This window comes from Ascaphus truei, chromosome 1 (assembly GCF_040206685.1).
Source record: "Ascaphus truei isolate aAscTru1 chromosome 1, aAscTru1.hap1, whole genome shotgun sequence".
Taxonomy (NCBI): Eukaryota; Metazoa; Chordata; class Amphibia; order Anura; family Ascaphidae; genus Ascaphus; species Ascaphus truei.
The window spans coordinates 165,538,544-165,556,935 of record NC_134483.1 but is presented as its reverse complement, the minus strand read 5'-3'; the positions used below and the strand labels follow the sequence as shown (position 1 = coordinate 165,556,935).

Here is an 18,392-nt window from a genome sequence, read left to right as displayed (position 1 = left end):
AGGATACTGGGGGACGGTTGCTGCGTTAAGTGGGCCTGCCTCTTTAACACTAGCTGCAGGCGAAAGCTATAAATGAAAACAGGAAAATAAATATCTATTTGGAAGGGGTCCTCAGACAAACCCCTCATTTTTTGCAGGAAAATGGAAAAGATCGCTCTTCTATTTTTGTGTTCTGCTTCTTGTTGCTGTGACACCCAATTGTATGCACTGGAATATGCGAATGTTTGCTCTCTGCACAGCTGGGCCACACTCGCACCAATTCATATTATAGGGCTGGCGTGGCACAGGATTCTCAGCAGTGGGCTTTTGGGGGGTCTGGCCACCAGCAGTATCATCAGATATGTCATTTCCCATCCCCTTTGAACGTGCTAAACAAGACTGCTCCCATACCAATGTTAAACGGTGCTCCTGCCACCCAACCAAATATGACATTTTGCATTTGAAGCTTGACACAAGTTCCCTCATATTCAGTCACTGACATGGGGGGGGGGGGGGGGAGGCGGGGGAAGGGAGAAAGCATGTCGGAAAAACCTGCCCAAACCAGTAATGCTTTCTCTGTCCCTTCTCCTACTACCATTATTCATTATTTTCTCATAGACACCCAAACTTGCCCCGCACCAGCATCCCCACATTGGAAATATTTTCATTTTAAACATTTTAATCCTAAATTAAGATTGTGCTCCCCTATAAATCCAGTGCGGCCTTTCATACTATTTTTGCAGCTTGAAGACTGATAGATTGCACAGGACTTCACAGCCAAAAGACTCTCTGTGACTGATAGATTGTAAGCTCTTCGGGGCAGGGATTTCCTTTCCTATTATCTGATTTTGTTTGTTGCACTTATTGATTTATTAATTCCCTGTAGTGTAATGTCTCCCTTGTAAAGCGCTGAACACATTGTGGGCGCTATATAAATAAAGATATACATACATACATGGAGCTCTCCCTTGAAGTTTTTGTAGGGAGCTGTAGAGTGATGGGATGGAATCAGAAAATACATCTATTTTGATACCCATGTTCTGATTGACCCCTGGTTTCATATCTCATAAACAGGTCAAGCCAGCACAGTGGTGTGTATGGTTATACCCACACCGTGTATTATTAGCTGACACACGCAGTCCAAGCAGGCAGTCACTAGATACAATTGGTGCACTGCTAGAGAGAGGGCAGGACTCAAAAAGGGGTGTGCCAGAGCCTGTCTCAGAAGAGGAAGGGGATCTGACTCTGTAAATGGTAAATGGTTGCTATAAAAACAAAAAAAATGCTTATTTCATTATAATACATTTAAAATTTCATTCAGAGTTTTTTTTGTGTAAATACTACAAGTATTTTCTCATAGTACAGAACTGATGTATTTAAAAAAAAACAAAACAGGTAGGATATTGCTTGGTCTGCAGCTTTAAAACTAGGTTGTTACTCAGCTTGTACCATTTTTTCTAAGTGGTAGTTTCTTTTAATGACTTACATAAGGGATATAATTTCACCACTTCGTTTTCGAATATTTTGATGACTTTTTATGCATTTTTTGGAGGATTTCACCAGGAATTTCACTATTCTTGCTGAAATTCATTATTCATTATTGCCGCCAATGCACGTTTATGTTGCAAAAGCAAAATGAAAATGTAGCTGTTTGCAATTATGCAAATTTCCAAATACAATCTGCAGAATCTTTTCACGGCCCAGTAAATTTGCTAATACCATGGCATGAACATTCGAAAAATGGACTGGTACAGTATTGCACAGCGTTACTCATTAACACTTTAAGGCAGCAATTTCATTATATTTGTTTGTTATATTACTTACAGTGATTTGTTTGTTGTTAGAGTGGTCTTTAACAGAATATTCTTATAACCGGTAACAGATGTATTACAGTATAGATCCGGTGATCTCAAACAATGTCTTATTGTGGACCAAAACAATGTTAATAATAATTTGGAGAACCATTATACTTATATCTAGTTCTGTGATTAATACTACTGAATGTACATATGCTCAAAGGGTTAAAAAATGCTGGGTCCAAGAAAGAAATCTTGAAGCAAAAAGTGCAGTTTGTCATTGGGTGCCAGTGATGCTACGGGACTGTCCCGATCCCTAAATGAGCTGATAAAGGTAAGAAAAGCCGCAGCACGATATAGTAATATAACAAAATAAATGTATTACTCACATACTACAGCTCAACCCCCTTATAACGCTGTGCTTGGGGTCCAAAGAATCACATCGCGTTATAAGCGGATCGTTTTAGAAATAATGTACTATTGTAGCCAGGTCACCCTTTGCCCCCTTCGACCTCCCTTGGAGCCTCCGTGGCCACGAGCGATGGCGGGTACTGCCGGAGGCCAGCGGCAGACCCGACGGCCATCCCGGAGGGTGGGGGCCGAGGAGGGAGCAGCACGTCTTCCCCTGCAGGTTGCCGGGGACGCGATCGGGCCGTTGCTATGGCCGCGGTCGCGTCGCTAAGGTCCCGGCGGCTCGGTAATCCTGGCGCCGCCATTGCTCTGCGCGTTGCGCATGCGCAGGGGACAGCTAGTGCAAGAGGCCCCCGAGCAGCTCGCGCATGCGCGGGAGGAGCCCCAGAGTCAGGGAGAGTCGCGCGAGTGCCAGAGCAGAGTAGGGAAAGGTTGAGGCGGCCCCTATATACTCGCGCATGCGCAGGGCAAGTGCGCACGCGGCCCCAATGCCCAGATAGGCTCTATGGGACTACAATTCCCATGGAGCATAGTGAGACAGGCACCAGGTGCCTCATAGGAGCCAATAGGGCTGCAGGATTAAACTGGGCCAGAAAGAGATACATTTCGCGGGCTTGGAGCACGCTAGTCAGAGTCAGGAGCCCAAGGAAAGAGGTAGGGTGCAGGAGTCAGGGACTCCCTGCACTAGGCCAGCGGCCCTAAGGTCCAAGTTAGCCCTTATTCCCCACCAGGTTAGTGAGTGTTGCCAGGGACAGTCTCAGGTTAGGGACCCCTGTCACTTGCTGTAGTTAGAGCTGGGGAATAGTAAGGGACAAGTGGGTTGAGTGTTAGCCTGCAGAGCGTTGCTGCAGGAATTAGGTGAGTTAAGCGACGTGGGACAACTGGGGGGTTCATAGCGGTACCCAATCCGGGGAGCCATAGCCCAGGTCCGCGTTGCGCGTAGTGTGAGGCAACTGGGGGGGTTCATAGCGGTAACCAATCCGGGGAGCCATAGCCCAGGGCCCGTGTTACGAGTAGGGTGGGTGCAGGGACCTACCTGCATAGGATAGGCACCCCGCAGGCCCTAGGAGTTTTCCTTAAGCCACCTAAGGTTGCTGTGCTATAGGGACGGCCTATAGTATAGTGTGTGCCACGTTGTTGTAGTGTTAGATAGGGACTCAGCGGACGCTGCGGTTCCTGCTGAGAGGTTCGGATCCAAGTTGGGGTCCTCAGAGACTGTTTCCAGGTTGGGATCGCCCCTGGCGGTCCACGTGCAAGGAGTCCGGTTGGGGATCAGATGACGTCATCCTACGACTGACCCTTTGTGAAGTGTTGCTGACCCGAGCACCGGAGTGCTCGGCAGGTATCATACAGTCACCAACGGGCCCTTAGTGTAATTGTGACTGCGCAGTCACCCATTGACTCTCTCTGCAAGAGTGCGGGACATTGGGTGGGGTTCTATGGACACTGGGTGGGATCACCTGGTGTTGGGAGAGCGTCCTGCGCGACGCAGTGGTAAGTGTCTCCTCTAGAGACGGACACCGGTTATGTTGGTATTGTCATGATATGTGTTATCTCATGTTCTTAAGTAAATAGTATTAGTTATTATATATCTGTGTGTGAGTATTGATTATTGTGATTGTCCTGCGAGGAACCACTCCCCCTCTGGTGGGAGCCATCGCAGGTGGAGGCGCTGCATCGTTGTAAGTGAGTACCCCTAGTGTAATTGCCCCAGGTTCCCCGTGGCGGAAGCTCAGCCCTCCTGCGAGCCAACAGGTAATGCACCACACCTATGGTAACACCGTATGTTCCTCCGCACCCACAGTATAATCTGCGATTGGGGGGGGGGGGGGGGGGGAAACCCGTTACATATGCATTGTACAATAAAGTATTTAAGATACCAATAATCGTGTTGTAAAGTATTCATAAATATGAAAATTGGGAGCCACGCTTGCATCGTGTTATAAGCGGATTCGTGTTGTAACGGATCGCGTTATAACGGGGTTGAGCTGTATACAGTATATCCAATGTCCTCAAGAGTCCCAAGGAAAACCCCAAGAGAGGGGTTGAAACGTTGGATATTTAATGTGCGAGTAATACATTTAGTATGTTATTTACTACATTTGGAGGGCTGCTGCACTTCTTTTTTTTTTTTTACCTATCATTTAATAATTATTTTTTTTAAGGGGGTTTCTGTAGATTACTAGTGGGCAAAGGACTATAGTCTGGGAACCACTGGCACAGAGATATCACATTTCACAAAAACAATGATTTTAAGATCCCTTTCAAACGATTTTCTGTGCAGTGTTTCCATGTCAAGGTTAGAAGATCCAGATGCAAAACATTTCTGCTGATGAGCTGCGTAAATAAGGCAATTAACGCATAAGAGCTTTCAATTAGAATTTAATCAGGAACATTCACAGGGGTATTTAAATCTAATTATAACTTTCTGTTGAAATAATTACTATAACCAGCAGCAATACCATGGTTACAAAAATATCAATTATTATAAGAAAACGGGTTCAACAAAAGATAAGTTAGCTCTTAACCCATTGTCTGCTAGAATAAAGGCTAACGGGTCAAAGCACAATAGAAATATATCTATGCCACTTCTAAAAAGCCAATGATGTATGAGTTAAAATACATAGAAAATGAATGATTTTACATTCATTTTCTTTTTTTTTAGAAATAGTAATACAGAAGTGTACAATCACAAGGGTCTAATCCCTTTCACCTGTATCAGATTAAACTTCAGCAATGTTAAAAGTGGTTATAAGTCTATAGCGTATATTTATTAAACTGTGCTGGGCAGTTTCACAGCGACTTAACATGAGCCATCACAGAACACTACGTTAACTCTGATTACTTGGGACAGCTTAAACAAGTCCTGTTCTTTAGCTCCCATTCCACACCATGTACCTCACGGGAATGAACCTATGTTGAAAAGATCGTAGTCCATTGATGTTTTTTTTAAGTCTTTTTATTTTCCCTTTGTGACTTAGAAAAGACCAAATTGCAGATTCAATGCAATTGAAATATGAATGCTCTTTTCTATAAATGTATACACATATGTACATTCACTAAAGGGCACTGTAGCTGTATTGTGTTCAGCTAGTACTACAGTATATCTTCCAGCTTTGCATTTACCTGTGTGTATTGAGGGCTAAGAAAAATTAAAGCATGGTCAAACAAAAATTCAAGGCTTGAAAACAGTGGGATATAAGTTAGACAACATGAGGAGGATCAACATTTCAGAATGACAGAGGCTCAGGGAGGCAACACTGTGCTGTCCCTGATAACCAAGATATGTCGCCCTTTTTGCACTGGTACAAAGAGATATACACGGTCCTTACCAAGTAATCATCAGGCTTGATACCAAAAAGCTCTCTGAAGTATCGGAACGCTAGGGGAGCATAGGTCTTAAATCTGAAGTCTGGATAGTGATGGGCCGGGGTAAGGTTGCTCCCTTCACTAAAAGGTTGGGAGGAAAAAAAACAAGAAACGTATTAGGCGTATTGAATAGATGTAAGGTTTATTTTAGTGTTATTTGTCATGTGTTTTTATCTAGCATCAACCATCTCTGCAACACTTTACTGGTAGGCGGAAAACAGACCATTTAAAACAAATATATTAAAATACAATAACACACACAATTTACAATTACTGCTCAGTAATGTTATTATCTATGGAATCTTCTTCATCATAAACTAGCCTTACTTTAACTTTTAAGGCTCTCCCTCCAAAGTTGCCAGTGATGGACAACTGCTGGGCCACCTGTTTGGAATACATAAGCCAATGATTCCCGTGCCTCAGTTCAGGTTTTACCAGCCACATCAGATATTAGACATAAGACAGGCATTCGCACAATTGGAAGTGCACAAGTTCTATTAATTTTGTGGTGGCTAAGACCTGAATTGGTCTGGTATCCATGGTTAGTGTTATTTAAAGAGTAGGTGATGAGCATACGGGAGCTTCACAAGCATGCAACATTATTAGATTTTTTCCTGGAACCAGGGTCACGAATGATGTATGATTAGTTCCAGTAAGCTCAACTCATGTCCTCCCTCTTCCAAAGCATGACAAGTCCTTAATGTCTTTCTTAATTTTATTGCTGGATTAGAAAACACAGGAACTTGTGGGTGTAGTGTAGGCAGAGAGTGCTTCTCTATGTGGGATGCTTCTATGAGGTTGGACTATGGTAAGAGAGAAAGGCCTTACCAGGGGTGGATGCAGACAGGTCTGTACTCACTGTAATCTAGGGTGGAAAAGAAAGTGAGGGGCAGGGGTCACACTAAAGGTTGAGTGGGACTGCACTAACTGTCAGCAAAAGACAGGGGAGAACATGGGAAAGTCCATTAACTGGGAGGACTGGAGAAGCTGCAGTAGCAGTTCACTGATTATGTGCTCAGAGGCAAAAAATGCAACATTGTTGCATGTTACACAGGCACAGTGTGTGTATGTGGAGCCAATGCCTGCAGCTGAACTTAAGGAGCTGACAAGCAGAAGGGGGGTCGGGCAGGAATGTGATTCTTGTTCCATGACACTCCCCGTCTGGTATCTGGAGATACCACTATATAACTGGAATATGTGGAACATATGTGCAATGCATAACAAAGATAACATCACATTCTCAAACAATGCAAGGGTCCATGTCCACATAGCGATGTGACACCGGCCGGTATCACTGGTATCAAGGTCCCTTGGCCAAGGTTCTTTGGCAAAGGATGCAGGGTGGATGCACAGCTCCAGGTTTGCAGGTTGCACCACAATGTCTTTGTATAAAAGTCTCTGGCACTGTTTCCTTTTAGTCTTGTGAGAGAACAGTCCTTTTGTCTCTGTAGTTCCACCCACAGAGTGTATCCCCTTGTAGGTATACCAGCCGTGGCAGCCTGTTGCTCTATCACCTGGCGTTTGGCAGAAGGAGAGGGCTTTTGGCTCCTTGTGGGAGCGGATTACTGTCCCTGGAAAACTGGTTGTCGAATGTAATCCAATAAAGGGGGCGTCGTTCAGGGAGACTCCCTGAAGCTGAGCGCTGGGGTTGAACATTACCCGGATTTGATCGGGTTCCTGAGGGTGGTAGGCCCCAGGTGATTGGAGGTACCGACATTCTTTGCCTTCCTCCATTAGAGGTGCTGGCTTTGCGTGGCCGGTAAAGAATATCTTCTGGATGAAGACCACAAAGTTGTTTTTGGTCTCTGGTTCCCTTTGTGGGCCGCAGAGGTGCGAGGTGAACCTAGAGATGGCATGTTCTCCATTGTTTGGGAAGCGCCTCCTTGGTGAACGGAATGGTAGCGGAGTCACCCGACTGCTTAGTCCGTCTTTAGAGCGCTCCTTGACAGTTAACCTCGGGAATCCTCTATCTTCCCTCGAGGGTGTTTGTTTGTCATCGTTCCTTGTTGTCTGGAACGCTGTGCACCGTAGTTCATCGGTACATTTCTCTTGCACGAGAACATCTCCGCGTAGTTTGGTGAAACGCTTTTGTGTTTCTTTGTTGACTGCCATCGGGAGGTTGTTTTCTCCCTGGACATGACGAAGAACAGTCTCTTTTGTCCTTGTAAATCCTTTTGGGAAATGTCTCTGCAACTGTCCCCTTTTACGTGTTTGAATGAACAGTCCTTTTGACACTGTGGCTTCGCCTGTGGGGCGCAATCTTTTGCGGCTATGCCAGCCGTGGCAATTGGTTGCTCTGTTGCTTGATACTCTGTGGAGAGGAACAACTGTGCGCCTTAATTGTGCCCTTGCTCGCGGGAGTATTGTCTGATTGTTTGTTGTTTTTAGGACGATCCCTTTATCGGTCACCTTTGGGAGGTTACTCTCTTCCTTCGGTGGAGTCGACTCATCATCCTTGGCTGTCTGGACTGCTGAGCATCCTAAGCCATTGTCGCATCCCATCGGCGTGAGGATGTCTTTGTTGGTCTCAGGGGTATGACCTTGTCTTTCCTCTTCACTTGGCCCTTCGGTCACTTGGAGATGGCCAAGACATGGTTCAGAGAGAGATGTGTGTCCACATTCTGTCACCTCCGTTCTGCGGGCATCAACGTAGTCTTGCCCGTGCTCTCTGTTAGTGCACGAGTTGCCCACTATCACCCATCCTAGGTCGAGTCTTTGGGCGTATGGCGCGTTGTGGGGTCCGTTGTGCTGTTTACGGACTTTATGTACCCTCATGATGTCCCTACCGAGCAGCAGCAGGATCTTGGCGTCTTGTTCCACCGGCCGGATGTGGTTGGCTATTCCTTTGAGGTGGGGGTAATGGAGTGCCACGTCTGGTGTGGGTATCTCGTCCCTGTTTGTGGTCATGTGGTTGCACTCGATGAGTGTGGGAAGGGGCATGTTCACTTTGCCGTCTATTGAGCATATGGTGTAGCCGTTCACTCTTCTCCCTGTGGTCTCCATTTGCCCTGCGCACGTTCTGAGAGTGTAAGGAAAGGCACCATCTTGTATGTTAAACATGTCGAAGAACTCTGACCTGACCAGTGATCGGTTGCTCTGGTCGTCGAGGATTGCGTACATCCGAATAGCCTTCTCAGGTTGTCCCTGGGGGTGCACTGCGACAAGGCATATTTTGGAGCAGGACATTTTGTCACCTTCTTTTCCGCAAACCTCAGTGCGCTGAGATGTGACGGATGTTGACTCTCCTTCTTCTTTCTCCCCGCCATGCTCCGCTATGGAGGATGGGTTCTTGAGTTGGTGGAGTGTCATCGCCTCTGGGTGTAACGCTGTCACGTGCTTGTCACTCTCGCACACTGTGCATTTGATCTCTTCCTTACAGTCCCTGGCTAGATGGGTCGTGGAACCGCAGCACTTGAAGCAAACTCCGAATTCTCCAAGTAACCTCTTGCGTTCCTCTAGGGACTTCATCCTGAACCCAAAGCACTTGTTGAGTGGGTGTGGCTTCTTGTGTATGGGACATTCCCTGTTTGGGTCCCTTGGTTCCTTGTCTCCGGCGACCGACTGATCGGGAGTAGTTTGGGCCGTGGGAGGCACGTCCGTCCTGCGGGCCGAGATGGGTGTTTGGGGGTTACCATATCTCGTCGCTGGTCTCTCGTTCTTCGGGCTGCTTGCACTGTATGTGGTTTGCGCACCTAAGATGAAACTGGGATCGTTTCTTGTCTTTGCCGCTTCGCAGATGAAGCTCACGAAGAATGAGAATGGGGGGAAGACAACCTGCTTCTCCCTTTTGTATTTGGAACCTTGTGAAAGCCACCTTTCTTGGAGGTTGAAGGGTAGCTTCTCCAGGATGGGTCTCACTCCACGAGCTGAATCTAGGGCGTTGAGACCTATTAAGGAATGGTCTTTCCTTGCGAACTCCAGTTCTTGCAGCAGGTCTCCAAGATCTCGTAACTTCGAGTAGTCTTTACTCGTGATCTTGGGGAAGCTCTCGATTCTTTTGAAGAGTGAATCCTCGACTGCTTCAGGGCTGCCATAGGTCTCTTCTAGCCTTTCCCACACTAGGTCCAGGCCTACTTGGGGTTGATGTGCGTTTGCCGTCCGAAGTCTCTGCGCTTGCTCCCTGGATACGTTCCCCAAGAACTTAACTAACAGGTTGAGCTCTTCCCTTGCTGAGAAGTCCAAGCTGTCGATTGCGTCTTTGAACGTGAATTTCCACGTCCGGTAGTTCTCAGGGCGGTCGTCGAAGCTGATGAGTCCTGCGTGCACCAAGTCGCGCCGGATCATGTACTTGGCTATGTCTGTCAGACCTGAGACATCGGCGCGTTTACCCCGTTCTGAGGTAGTTGCTGGGAGGGTCCGTGCGGTCGCCTCTTCCTTGGCATGGACGCGTGATGACTGCTGGCCACTGTGAGGGGCTGTTTTCTCCCGCGTGGGTGTACCTGGATTGCGAGCCTGTTGTGGTGCATCCGTGTGCGCGCTGGCGTGTGGATCACTGTTGCGGCTGTGGCTATCCCAGGCAGCATGTGCCATTGATGGAGCAGCGTCTTCTCCTCGTGGTCCTAGCGAGTCTTCGGTATCTGTGGAGTCGCTCCATCCGTGTTGAGATGGTGCGCTGGTGTTCACACTGAAGAGGCTCCTTACGTAGTCTTCAGTGCGTTGGGCTGGATCCTCTGAAGCTATCCGTCTGTACGGTAGCTCCCCGCCGTCCTGTCTCGCAGCTGCTTCTAGGACTTCGGCTTGGGCTATGGCGGCAGCGGCGTCTTCTTCTTTGCTTAGAGCCTTTAGATCCGCGTCTAATTCGGCCTTTCTACGTGCATTGGCAGCGGCGGTGGTAGCAGCGGCGGCGGCATTGGCAGCGGCGGCGGTAGCAGCGGCGGCGGCATTGGCAGCGGAGGCGGCGGCGGCGACCTGCTCCTCCTCTTCTATGCGCGCCTTTTCTGCCCTTACGGCTGCCTCTCTCCGACCATATTCGGCCCGGGCACGTGCGGCCTCTGCAGCGGCTCTCGCCTTGGTAGCGTTTGTGCTTGCGCTGGACGCGTTAGACTGCGCTGATCTTGCTGACCTTGATGAGTGTCTGGATGTGCTTGAGCGCTGCGATGCGGTTTCCAGCAAAAGGTCCTTTCTCCTACTCTCAGCCTCCGTGATAGTGGTACGTACGCGGCTGTGTCGTGCCAGGTCAATGTTGCTCTGTAAGTCTCTTTCTTGCAGGCTTTCGCTGGTGTTGGCCCTGGTCAGGTAAGTAACGTATGCCTCTGATAGCTCTTGATAACGCGAGTGATCAGTCCTTAATTGCGTTATTGCCTGCTCGAGCTGCTGCGCATAGTTGCCAATACTAGTGACATTGCGTATTCCCAGTGTGGTTGTTTCCCAGGCCAACTCTAATTTAGCGCGGTGCGCTTCAATGTCGCTCTCATATTTTTCGCGGGCCTTTTGTGTCAGTGTGACTGTCCGTTTAGGCCTTGCGCCTGCCTGCGCCTGTTGCAGTTGCGCGGCGGTCTCTGTGTCTGAGAGATCGCTTTCCTGCGTGATGTCTGGTGAGGCTCTGAGTTCTGCCATGCTGTAGGTGTGTGTAGGCCTTTGCCAGTGCGTGTGGCGTGCGGTCTTTTACCTTGTCAGCGATGGGCGTCTGTCTCAGATGATGCCGAGCGGTGTCCTGCAGCGTGCAGCGTTGGGGTAGCTGTACTTACAGGTGTCCGTTGGTTCCTCACTGTGGGGCTGAGCAGCGGGTGGACTCAGGCAGAGAAAAAGGCAATTAGGTTTGTGTGTACAGTCTGTTTGCAAAGCTGCTGCCTTGTGTGCAGGGTTGCTCGTGCAGTGTAAGCTGCTTGCTTCTCTGTAAGGTTGCAGGCTGTGTGCAGTTTGCTGTATAAAGCTTGCTGCCCTGTCTGGCAGAGTGAAGCTGCCGCTTGTCCTGGGGTGCAGAGACTATTCTGTTTAGCATAAAGTCTTTGAGTAGTAGCTCCTGTGTGATTCCCTAACACAGGTCTTTGTTTTACTGTTCTGTTTAAACTGCTGCTTGTTTTTGCAGAAAGCTGTAGCAGTTTGCTGTATAGCTGTGTAGAGCTGCACTTTTGTAGCATGAAGGCTGTGAGTGATAGCTTCTGCGTAGACCTCTAATACACGGTCTCTCTCTTACTTTCCTGGAACCAGGGTCACGAATGATGTATGATTAGTTCCAGTAAGCTCAACTCATGTCCTCCCTCTTCCAAAGCATGACAAGTCCTTAATGTCTTTCTTAATTTTATTGCTGGATTAGAAAACACAGGAACTTGTGGGTGTAGTGTAGGCAGAGAGTGCTTCTCTATGTGGGATGCTTCTATGAGGTTGGACTATGGTAAGAGAGAAAGGCCTTACCAGGGGTGGATGCAGACAGGTCTGTACTCACTGTAATCTAGGGTGGAAAAGAAAGTGAGGGGCAGGGGTCACACTAAAGGTTGAGTGGGACTGCACTAACTGTCAGCAAAAGACAGGGGAGAACATGGGAAAGTCCATTAACTGGGAGGACTGGAGAAGCTGCAGTAGCAGTTCACTGATTATGTGCTCAGAGGCAAAAAATGCAACATTGTTGCATGTTACACAGGCACAGTGTGTGTATGTGGAGCCAATGCCTGCAGCTGAACTTAAGGAGCTGACAAGCAGAAGGGGGGTCGGGCAGGAATGTGATTCTTGTTCCATGACAGATTTAGTAGCTATTACGACATGATCCATTATAAAGAAATGGAAATAAACACTAGCCGTTTAATAGTACATTAACTTATTACAAATATTTATTTTTAATAGGTGACTCACCTTGCTCCTGGCAACCCAATCTACAATTTTCCATTGGCAGTGCTTGGTACTAAAAGGCACTGTTTGCCAAGATAAAGCCATCATGGAACCATTTGTCAAAATCAAATTTGTGTTGCACGCGCTGCAGTTGAAGCCATTTATGTCATTTTTGAGGAGTATTCATTTGAAAGCACATTTGCTCCACTTTTGTGGGAGCAAACATGCATAATACAAGTCACCCTAAATTGTATAATTTCTCTCACTTCTCTGTTACTCAGAGAATAATTAGGATCTACTACTGAGCACCTGGTAACATTTTAAATTGCTGGATTTTGCATTAATATGGTATAAATTAAAATGTTAAGCAAAGGTATTTTTGGAACATCTACCTTAATCTCCATCCCTAAATGGGATTAAACTTTAAGTACACTGGCTGTGCAGGAATAACTGAACCTCAATCGCAAAATAAATGAGCCATGGAAACAGCTGTTTCTTTTAATCATTCGCCCATTGTCTTATTCGAACGTAAAATAGGTAAATACCACAATAAAATGTAGTTTTCCAATTTTGTGAGTTACATATTTCTGTTTCCACTATCTTTTCTCAAAACTGTTTCTTACACAGCATTGTACTTAGCTTTTCATTCCTATAATGTACTTATATACATCTTTTATATAGCGCTCACAGCTTTACTTAGCGCTTTAGAAGAGAGACAATACAGTATAGGGAATTATAGTACAATAAATGCAACAAATAAGAACAGACAATAGGACAGGAAATGTCTCGAAGAGCTTACAATCTAAGTGGTATGAAGGAAACTTACAAAGACAGTAGATGGCAGTAATTGCTAGGAGTGACTGTGGGTGTGGGACAGTAACCATGAGTCCAGGCTGTTGGAGCGCTCCATCTAAGAGGTGAGTTTTAAGGTTTGTCTTAAAGGTGGGGACAGAGGGTGCTTGGCATATAGTGAGCGAGTTCCCGTGGTGGGATTCTGCCGGTTCGCACCGGTGCTTGCGAACCTGTTACTAAAATGTCACAAGTTCGCTGAAGCAGTTCTTAATTCTCCTACCTTCATTCACAGCGGTGGGTGGCGTCTAACAGCATTTCCTTGCATCTATCTCCTTGCAAATCCTCTCAATATGGCCGTGGGGCGTCAAATGGCCACGTGTTGCCATGCCAATGCCACGTGACATAACCGCATCACGTGATGTCCGTTGCTATGGCAACGAGATGCTACGTGACGCCACAACGTTGCGTTGTCATAGCAACGCGGCACCATGTGACACCGTGTGGCTATTTTGATAAGGGAAATAGATGCCGGGAGATGCTGTTAGACGCCGCCCGCCACCCAGGTAAGAACCTGTTACTAACATTTTTTAATCCCACCACTGGGGAGTTTTATACTGTAGGTAAAGGACAGTGAGGGAAAAATGTTTAAGGTGAGAGAGAGAGCAGTACAGGTGAAATGGGTGGAAAGGAAACAGTTGTGGGTGGAACGCAGGAGACGAGCAGGAGCCTAGGGAGAGATCAAAGCTAAACTGTAGGGAGGAGCAGATGAGTGGAGAGTCTTAAATGTAACGAGGAGAACTTTGTGGGTGGTTCAAAACTTGATGGGACGCCAGGAGGGGGATTTAAAGGAGGAGATGAGCGGAGACTATTTTGGGAGAACGTGAAATTATTGTAGCAGCAGAATTTTGGATAGATTGCAAAGGAGAAAGTTGTGTAAGATTAATTATCTATTGTTATTATAGATTACAAAATTGCAGGGATTGTAGCCCAAAAAAACTAAAAACAACCTTAATTTATGCTTGTACCAAATATCTCATTTAAATAGGATTTGCAGGGATTCATTTTCATAATAAAAATAACCAAGTACAGCTGAACCCCGGTATAACGCGGTGCTTGGGGTCCACATAATGCGACTGCATTATAAGCGGATAGCGAAAAAAATAAATGGTCTCTGCCCCTCTCCTTTGCCTTGTGTGTCTCTCTGCCCCTCTCCTTTGTCGTGTGTCTCTCTGCCCCTCTCCTCAGCCCTGTGTGTCTCTCTGACCCTCTCCTGTGCCCTGTGTGTCTCTCTGCCCCTTTCCTCTGCCATGTGTGTCTCTCTGCCCCTCTCCTCTGCCCTGTGTGTCTCTGCCCCTCTCCTCTGCGTGTCTCTCAGCCCCTCTCCTCTGCCGTGTGTGTCTCTCTGCCCCTCTCCTTTGCCTTGTGTCTCTCTGCCCCTCTCCTTTGCCTTGTGTGTCTCTCTGCCCCTATCTTTTGCCTTGTGTGTCTCTCTGCCTCTCTGCCCCTCTGTGGCTCTATGGCTCTCTCTTTTGCTCTGTGTTCAGGGGCTGTGGGATTTGAACGTACTTATGTGTGTGACTGTAATTTATTGGGAGCCAACCTCACACCGTGTTATAAGCGGATCCGCGTTGTATCGGATCGCACTATAACGGGGTTGAGCTGTATCTCAAGAAGTTTTAACAATAAACTTGCAGACTATGGGGCAGTAGCATTGACTGGGCATTCTACAACGTCTTTAGAACAGCCTATAAATTCCACTGTGGCTTCCCAGAGGTCCACGACAGCCTATTCTTCTATCACTGGTCCATCTGCTTCAGGGAAACCTTAATCCAGAGTTTCTAATAAAAAATACGACCCTGGGACTCAGGAATACTATTACTATTTACAAATATATCCATGGTCGATATAAGGAAATTTCAAAGGAATTTTTCACCCATGTCCCGGCCTGTTCAAAGGTCATTGAGATAATGGAAATTAAGATTTTATCAGCAAAAAAGCAGAACGACAGTGAAAATGGAGCCTGTGATGGTAGATAAGTGTAGATATGTTTAAGAAAACCCTAGATATCTTTTGTTTGAATTTGCCAAACAGTCAAAACTTATATCGAGGAAGTGATTTGACAGCAATGTAAGATTTTTTTCCCCCTTGTAAGACAAAATTGGCAAATGTTGCACTGAAATTCATTTGTTAGCCTTCCCCGGATAAATCCAATGATACTAGTAGGGTAGGGCCCCGCTTTTCGGCGGCCCGCTTTACGGCGTTCCACTCATACAGCGGTACCGGGAAGGGGACCGCCATGTCTGCACATGCACAGGATGGGGGCTGCCCAGGTCGCGCATGCGCAGAACGGGGGGTGCAGAGATCGCTCATGCGCAGAACGGTGATCGCGCTTGCACAGAACGGAGGTTGCGCATGCGCAGAAGGGGAAGATGCGGAAAATCGGCGGTCCCCCTTTCCGGCGAGTTTTGCTTTGCGGCGGGACCATAGAACGGAACCCGCAGCATTACCGGTGCCCGCCTGTATCTCCATCTCAAAGTAGCAAAACCTTGAAGTCAAATGAGTTGTCTTTTGGTCAGCCTAAAGTACATGTTGCTATGTTAAAATATGTACGACCAAAATTCAGAGTAAAAGTGCCGTTAACAGATAGACTTTTCTTACCAAAAACATAGAACATGATTTACATTTCTATAATTAACCATGCTAATACTACTGGCAACACATAAGGCTTCAGTTTACTGATGATAACCTGCTTTTGCCTGAATTGCAGAAAACATGTTCTGGAGCCATAAAAATGAATTGCCACAACATGTGAATCAACGTTGTCTGTAAACATTGGTGAAAGCAATACACGTATAATCTGTTTTAAGTGGACAATTGTTTTTGTCAGAATTTTATACTGTAAGTCATATTTTTGACTTAGACCAGTGGTTCCCAATCTGTGCGCCGCGGCGCCCTGGTGCGCCGTGGCTTGCCTAGAGGGGCGCCGCGATTATCCCTCGCCACCATCCCTCCGATTATCCATTCCCCACTATCCCTCCTTAATGCCGGTCAGGGCCGCAGGGGATTGGCTGTAGGTCAGAGGAAGCCGGGGGCGGGGCTTCCGCTTTGTGCAGAGCACACGGTGTGTGTGTGTGTCTGCCTTCCTGCTCCTGGTTCCTCTGTCTGCGGTGTCCCGTCCCCTTCTGCCCCGGGTGATAGGAGAAGGTAGCGGGGGTGCAGGGGGGGAGTTGTACATTTGCCTGTCCTGGAGGTGTGTGCAGGGGGAGGCGGGGAGCTGCCTGCACGGATCGCATGCCTTTCCTCCCTCCCCCTCCTCCCCCCCAGTCACTCACATCCTTCGCTGCCTCTGCTCTCCGCTGTGTGTGTATGTTTGTGTGTGTGTGTGTGTGTGTGTGTGTATCTGTGTATCTGTGTGTGAGTATCTGTGTGTGTGTGTATCTGTGTGTGTGTGTATCTGTATCTGTGTGTGTGTGTGTGTGTGTGTGTGTGTGTATCTGTGTGTGTGTGTCAGTGAGTGTCTGGGAGAGTGTGTGTCAGAGTGTCTGAGAGTCTGGGAGAGTGTGTGTCAGAGTGTCTGAGAGAGTGTGTCTGAGAGAGAGAATGTGTCTGAGAGAGAATGTGTCTGAGAGAGAGAGTGAGTGTGTCTGAGAGAGTGAGTGAGTGTGTCTGAGAGAGTGAGTGAGTGTGTCTGAGAGAGTGAGTGAGTGTGTCTGAGAGTGAGTGAGTGTGTCTGAGAGAGTGAGTGAGAGTGTGTCTGAGAGAAAGAGAGACAGTGTGTCTGAGAGAGAGAGACAGTGTGTCTGAGAGAGAGAGAGACAGTGTGTCTGAGAGAGAGTGTGTGTCTGAGAGAGTGAGTGAGAGTGTCTGAGAGAGTGAGTGAGAGTGTGTCTGAGAGAGTGTGAGTGAGAGAGTGTGTCTGGGAGAGAGAGATAGAGAGAATGTGTCTGAGAGAGTGTGTGTCTGAGAGAGTGTGAGTGAGAGTGTATCTGAGAGAGTGTGTCTGAGAGAGTGTGTGTCTGAGAGAGAGTGTGTGTCTGAGAGAGTGTGTGTCTGAGTGAGAGTGTGTCTGATAGACTGAGTGAGAGTGTGTCTGAGAGTGGGTGAGAGTGTGTCTGAGAGAGTGTCTGAGAGTGAGTGTCTGAGAGAGAGTGTGTCTGAGAGAGAGTGTGACTGAGAGAGACACAAACTGCACACTGCAACTGTTAGGTATGTATATACAACTTTGTTTTTACTTTGGGCGCCACAGAAAAATCCTGATCGCCTTGGGGAGCCTTGAGCCGAAAAAGTTTGGGAACCCCTGACTTAGACATTGCATAATGTTTCTGAGTAACATACATACTGTGCATGTATGGCTATACATTTATTGGTGCTAATATATAAAATCTTCTGGGGTCTTACAAGCAAGATAAACAGGATCCTTCACACTTTTATTTTGACATTCTACTGCATTAGGAATAGCTATACAAGCAGGTAGGCCAAGAGTCTGTTATTACTTTTACACTATGATGAAATCAAAGATTGTGCTAGTTTAACAGCTCAGTCCTTACATCAGAGAACACCAGTGCTAATTTTCTTCCATGTGTACATAAGAGGAATGTGCACTAACTACACTGTACACATTGACATAAAGCAGGAGTTAACAGAGAGCTACTGTATGTATCTAGCCAATAATTGGTCATGCCCAAACTTATGAATAAAACTCATGGGGGCATTATTCATTAAAGTGCAATATTGCCGATCGGTAAAACTATTACACGGAAACTTCCATTGAAGTAAATAGGACTCTCTGTGCGATTAGCTCTAATTGGACGCATCGCACTTAAAAGAATGGTCCCTATTGTGGGGTATTCTGGCCCCTTTAAATTGGCAAGTGTGCCTAATAGATAAGTGCAGTGTGTACATGGCACACATAAGCCCAGATAAGGGTGTGAATCACCTACTTCCCCTTCATAAACCAATGTGATGTTGACAATTCCCTTTGGATGAAATTAATGCATCGTTTTCCATATTATAATTCATGGCTTATTTACTGATTTTGCACTGCAGTGGAAGTTTCTTAAAATCGGGGGGGGGGGGGGGGGGGAGGGGTGGTTCCATTAAGAACTGCCTTCCAGTTACAGTAATAAACTGCACAACGGGGTGCAAAATTGGATGGAGTGACATTTTCACAGTGAGTGCAATGTATTAATAAACCCTAATGTGTTTCAGGAACTTAGTGAAAAAGAAAATGTATTCAGTGTTGCTTGACCTTAGTCTCCGGTTCCGGTTGTCCCATCGCTA

At 46.9% G+C, this 18,392-nt stretch overlaps 1 protein-coding gene across 6 annotated transcripts in view; it reads right to left on the bottom strand.

Moving 5' to 3' along the window:
* PIP5K1B (phosphatidylinositol-4-phosphate 5-kinase type 1 beta) overlaps positions 1 to 18,392 on the bottom strand; it is a 159,128-nt gene that overhangs the window by 69,119 nt on the left and 71,617 nt on the right. For all 6 annotated transcript variants that reach the window (XM_075597595.1, XM_075597570.1, XM_075597561.1 and 3 more), the window contains one exon: positions 5,519 to 5,636. In XM_075597595.1, the coding sequence (XP_075453710.1) occupies positions 5,519 to 5,636 (118 nt within the window). The remainder of the gene's footprint in view (positions 1 to 5,518; positions 5,637 to 18,392) is intronic.